Source organism: Triturus cristatus, chromosome 3_1 (genome assembly GCF_964204655.1).
Source record: "Triturus cristatus chromosome 3_1, aTriCri1.1, whole genome shotgun sequence".
NCBI lineage: Eukaryota > Metazoa > Chordata > Amphibia > Caudata > Salamandridae > Triturus > Triturus cristatus.
Window position 1 is genome coordinate 9,284,695 of NC_140583.1, and position 6,000 is coordinate 9,290,694.

Consider the following 6,000-nt stretch of genomic DNA (forward strand, 5'->3'; position numbering starts at 1 on the left):
ATGCCCTGGGTACCTAAGGTACACTGTACAGGGGCCAATAAGGTGATTCTATCCAAATGGGTTATGCACCTAAAGTACATAGTATCAATTTAGAGAGAGAACAGCAGGGCTGTGGGTCTGATTAGCAGGCCCACAGCCATATCTAAGTCGAAAACCAGTAAAGCGTAAGCAAAAAGTGGGGGTGGACATAGAAAGCAGACCCTACTCTCCTACAATATGAAGCAGATCCATGAAGTCTCTCCTGGTTTGTGATGCTTTTTACAAGAGCTTCAGTTACTTGCTTCTTAACATTTTGCCTTCTGTAGGGTGTTTTCCAATTCTTTTGCGATCGTTGCCGGCACTTTACATCTACTTTTCCTGCAGGGAAACCACAAGATTCTTTCTCTGACAGAAAATAGCATGGGGGTGGTTTTCTGGTTTCTTCTGCCTGTCAGGCACCCACATAGCTGAGGGGTGGAGTTCTGTCATCAAATATCAAACCAAGCTCGGAGACTGAACAGGAATGTGTCTGAGGGAAGACGAGGCGATGTAGTGAAAAGACGGAGGTAGTTTGAGGTTCTCGTAAGTGCAGCCAGGGAAGGGACTCCTTCTACTGCAGAGCAGCTCTTTATCCCAGAGTCTCCTACAGAGGAGGATAAGCGGAGAGGGAAAAACAATGCCAACTCGCCCTGTTGTCACTTGACATTTAACAGAGGTACAGCTTATTGTCTGTTAGACACAGACACTTAGGACTCTGTTGCAGCGTACCTCAGTGTAAAGCAAGAGGTGAGTCTGAAGATCGGTAGTGTTGTGTTGAGAGTGGTCTTCAGGTGCGAGTGTTAACGCAAATTACTTTGAGACTGATGTGTTTTGTGATTGGATTGGGGAGTGGTTGTTGTAGTAGGAGTCCCGGCTTGCCTCTTAGTAAGTTTCAATGTCATGCTTCTTTTTTTTAATGAAATTCTGTGCTGCGCATTCACATAGTTCCTGAGTGAGCCACTTTTGTGCCTGTACATTCAGGTTTCTGAAATCCTTGATGGTGCTGTACAGTTCCTTTATTGGCTTGCAGCTGCTAGAATCACAGCCTAGCGGGGATTTCTTTTTACCATCCATTCAGTTGCCTAATACATTCTTAAATGGTGTTGGCGAACGGTTTTAATTGCTACGGTGGGTTTTTTCCAGAGACTTTCAAGGGTACATCTGTTTGATTTCAGGCATTTAACCTCTGGTTTCACCCAGGCAAGGATCGTAGACTTGGATCTATTTGGTTATATTTTAAGTAAAAAAAAAATCAGAAATGTAGTGGTTGCATCGGCCAATTGTAGCAAGGATGTTTCTCTTGGTAAAGCGATAATTTTGTTTCTAAATGTTCTTTTTGTTTGGTTTTCCTCAGGGCAATTTAAGTCGTGGAAGTAGCCTGTTCTTCCGAAAAGCTCCTGCAGGGAAGAAGTACATTTTGGAACAGAAAAGATTTTACTAAAGTGCCAATGCCAACTTGTGCCACCTACGCTGGACCTGGAATTTACAGAATGCTGGGGGAGGGAATTGATTTGTACACATTTTTGGATGTATAATTTTTTATTCTGTTTTGGGGTAAAGGAATGTTTGCCTCTGCATTGTTTCTCGAAGACCTCCAGGGTCGTGAGGGGGAGGGTCTGGTGCATGTGGGCCGTGGATGCTGTGCTTCAGCTCACTGTTGAAGGCCCTAATAATAGAAGCGATCTCGCTCCTTGCGACTGGTGAGTGCAGCGTCTGCAGTGGTCCTGAACTTCCGGGTTGTCCTCAGTTGTCACCGTTGTATGAGAGACCGCTCCCCTTTCAGCCACCAGCTCGCTCAGATTCACTCACACATTGCTCAAGCTTGAACAAAGCTGAACCTTGGTCTCCTGCTGTTCTAGCTACAAGGTGGTAAAAGAGGAGGAGAGAGAAAATGCCTGTTTGTATGAAGAGCAGAAACCAAAGCTGCAGCCAGTATCTTGACAGAATTCACATCAGATGGGGGAGGATACAGTGTGGCTGCTCGCAGCTGGACCGTGCTGTTGGCATCCCTCAACAGATGAACTCTTCCATAAAGTCTAAATAGTTTTCCCAATTGAAGAATCCACCAAGGAACGCACTGCTATAAAGAATGTGCTTGGGGTTTCCCGGGTAATGATGGAAGACCATTAAAGACAAATCCAATCTCTCACTTGTGGTGTTCTTCCGCTTTGCCGCTGTGAGTCTGCGAATCTCAAACACTGGATCCCGTGCCCATGGAGGGCCCTACGCAACTGAACTCAGCACACATTCACTTAGGAATTCTCCTAAACAGCAAATGGGAAAACAGAAAGCAAAAGATATTACAAGCCAATCTTCACTACTAGTTTCCACCATGCTGTGCTTGCTAGGCAAAGGTTAAGTGTACGATCTTTGAGACGGTAAATATTCTCAATGCCATTCAGGTCTATAACCCCTGCCTGTTCCGTTCCTCCCAAACCCTAACTCACACAAGCTGTGGCGCCTGTAGAGCAGAGTTTACGTGCCTGCTTTTGCCATTATACTGGTTATTCCACATTCTGATCCCAGCGCTCTGCCACTTTCTACACACATGCTTTAGACGTGTGCCGTCCCACCTCGCCCCTGGTCTGCCTCTTTCTGCACACATGCTTTAGACGTGTGCCCTCCCACCTCGCCTTTGATCCTCTGCAGTCTGTCCTGCATCAACCTTACCCCTTGTATGTGCCTTTCTCTCTGCCCTTACCTGGCATTGATGCCTGCAGTCAGTTGCTCTCTCTGCCCTTACCTGGCATTGATGCCTGCAGTCAGTCACACTCTGCCCATACCTGGCATTGATGCCTGCAGTCAGTTGCTCTCTCTGCCCATACCTGGCATTGATGCCTGCAGTCAGTCACACACTCTGCCCATACCTGGCATTGATTCCTGCAGTCAGTTGGTCTCTCTGCCCATACCTGGCATTGATTCCTGCAGTCAGTTCTCTCTGCCCTTACCTGGCATTGATGCCTGCAGTCAGTCACACTCTCTGCCCTTACCTGGCATTGATGCCTGCAGTCAGTCACACTCTCTGCCCTTACCTGGCATTGATGCCTGCAGTCAGTCACACTCTCTGCCCTTACCTGGCATTCATGCCCGCAGTCAGTCACACTCTCTGCCCATACCTGACATTGATGCCTGCAGTCAGTTGCTCTCTCTGCCCATTCCTGGCATTGATTCCTGCAGTCAGTTGCTCTCTCTGCCCATTCCTGGCATTGATGCCTGCAGTCAGTTGCTCTCTCTCTGCCCTTACCTGGCATTGATGCCTGCAGTCAGTTGCTCTCTCTGCCCTTACCTGGCATTGATGCCTGCAGTCAGTTGCTCTCTCTGCCCATACCTGGCATTGATGCCTGCAGTCAGTCGTTCTCTCTGCCCATACCTGGCATTGATGCCTGCAGTCAGTCGTTCTCTCTGCCCATACCTGGCATTGATGCCTGCAGTCAGTCGTTCTCTCTGCCCATACCTGGCATTAATGCCTGCAGTCAGTCACACTCTCTGCCCTTACCTGGCATTAATGCCTGCAGTCAGTTGCTCTCTCTGCCCTTACCTGGCATTGATGCCTGCAGTCAGTTGCTCTCTCTGCCTATACCTGGCATTGATGCCTGCAGTCAGTCACGCTCTCTGCCCTTACCTGGCATTAATGCCTGCAGTCAGTTGCTCTCTCTGCCCTTACCTGGCATTGATGCCTGCAGTCAGTTGCTCTCTCTGCCCTTACCTGCCATTGATGCCTGCAGTCAGTTGTTCTCTGTGCCCATACCTGGCATTGATTCCTGCAGTCAGTTGCTCTCTCTGCCCTTACCTGGAATTGATGCCTGCAGTCAGTTGCTCTCTCTGCCCATACCTGGCATTGATGCCTGCAGTCAGTTGTTCTCTCTGCCCTTACCTGGCATTGATGCCTGCAGTCAGTTGTTCTCTCTGCCCTTACCTGGCATTGATTCCTGCAGTCAGTTACTCTCTCTGCCCTTACCTGGCATTGATGCCTGCAGTCAATTGTTCTCTGTGCCCATACCTGGCATTGATTCCTGCAGTCAGTTCCTCTCTTTGCCCATACCTGCCATTGATGCCTGCAGTCAGTTGTTCTCTGTGCCCATACCTGCCATTGATGCCTGCAGTCAGTTGTTCTCTGTGCCCATACCTGGCATTGATTCCTGCAGTCAGTTGCTCTCTGTGCCCATACCTGGCATTGATGCCTGCAGTCAGTCACACCCTCTGCCCTTACATGGCATTGATGCCTGCAGTCAGTTGCTCTCTGTGCCCATACCTGGCATTGATGCCTGCAGTCAGTTGCTCTCTCTGCCCTTACCTGGAATTGATGCCTGCAGTTAGTTGCTCTCTCTGCCCATACCTGCCATTGATGCCTGCAGTCAGTTGCTCTCTCTGCCCTTACCTGGCATTGATGCCTGCAGTCAGTTGTTCTCTGTGCCCATACCTGCCATTGATTCCTGCAGTCAGTTCCTCTCTTTGCCCATACCTGCAGTCAGTTGTTCTCTGTGCCCATACCTGGCATTGATTCCTGCAGTCAGTTGCTCTCTCTGCCCTTACCTGGAATTGATGCCTGCAGTCAGTTGCTCTCTCTGCCCATACCTGGCATTGATTCCTGCAGTCAGTTGCTCTCTCTGCCTATACCTGGCATTGATGCCTGCAGTCAGTTGCTCTCTCTGCCCACACCTGGCATTGATGCCTGCAGTCAGTTGCTCTCTCTGCCCTTACCTGGCATTGATGCCTGCAGTCAGTCCGTATCCTCTTGGCCCTCCAGCTGCTTCAGCATTACTGGTGCAGGACCCCTGCTGTCCTTTTCTTCTTTCTCTCAACCTGACATGGTCTGCCTAAGCTCTCTGCCCCCTACTGTCCCGCCGCACCCTTATGTTTTCATTTTACCCTCTGTTATTCCTTGAAAGACAGCTTGATGCTGGGGTATGTGACATCGATTGTGGCTGACACTGGCCTCTTTCCCATGGCAGTACGGGCACAGAACCAGATGCATGTTGATAATCTGTCTATTTTCATCCTAGTTCATCTGGACACTGTAGGTGTTACTCTGATTTGCATCTCTGGTATAGCGCTTAGATACCTTCGGTTTAATGCGCTCCAGAAGTTAAAATTTCATTTCATATTCTGCCTACACCTGCTGTGCTCCCCGGTGATCTCCAAGATCCTTCCCTGACAGGTCTCTAAAGGTGATCTCTGTGAAACTGTCAACTTCCTCATTGTGTTGGAGCACAGACCGAGCCACCGCGTCGATTATCCCATTGATAATTTGTTACAAAGGACAGAAAAACCTGGAGTTTCTTGAAAGAAAAGATTCAAATGTTCACATTAGAGCTACAATAGTTAGGTTAAACGAATCCTGGTGTGAGAGCGTGTATACAAAACAACCAGTCATTGAGAAAGAGGTATGTAAACCTCAACAAAATTATCTGTTTGCTTTTTCTGAAAATGCTATTAATAATCAGACAATTTTTCACTTTCTACAGTTCCTCACCTTGTGAATATTCCCCCAGACTTAAGAGTAGATCTGGAAAAGCAGTACTCTGCGCCGGTATAATTCCACTCTATAAGTAATGTACGAGGGTGCATATAAGCGCCACCCAAGTGCGCTGATGCAAGTTCCTTTCCATCAGATGTGGATCCAGAGCTTACTCCTCTCGTACAAGTATTTTTCCCCTAAAAGTGTTGTCTTCCAGTATGGACATTGTCACCTTCCAAAATAAGTGTCTGTCACAAAAAAGGCCTGTGACTGTTTCAATGAGGTACAAATGTGCTCCCTGTGGTCGGAGCACGACTACAGGGTCTGTGACAACTGTGCCCAGATTAACCTGAAGCTCATACGGGAACGCAAGATGCAAAGCGGACTCTGCCTTGGAACATTTTAATGAAAGGCATGCAACAGCGTGTTCCATGGTGCTGTCTGACCTTGTTAGACTGCTTACTCAGCAGTTTTTCCCCTTCAGGTCTATGCTAGGGGAGTTTCAATATTGGTAACACCATACA

The 6,000-nt window shown here is 48.1% G+C and overlaps 1 protein-coding gene across 2 annotated transcripts in view; it reads left to right on the forward strand.

Moving 5' to 3' along the window:
* Nucleotides 1-2,164, forward strand: part of LOC146859586 (mitochondrial carrier homolog 2-like) — a 201,421-nt gene extending 199,257 nt beyond the window's left edge. For both annotated transcript variants that reach the window (XM_085646523.1, XM_085646522.1), the window contains exon 13: nt 1,373-2,164. In XM_085646523.1, the coding sequence (XP_085502649.1) occupies nt 1,373-1,459 (87 nt within the window). In that variant the 3' untranslated portion in view covers nt 1,460-2,164. The remainder of the gene's footprint in view (nt 1-1,372) is intronic.
* Nucleotides 2,165-6,000: the final 3,836 nt, after the last annotated feature.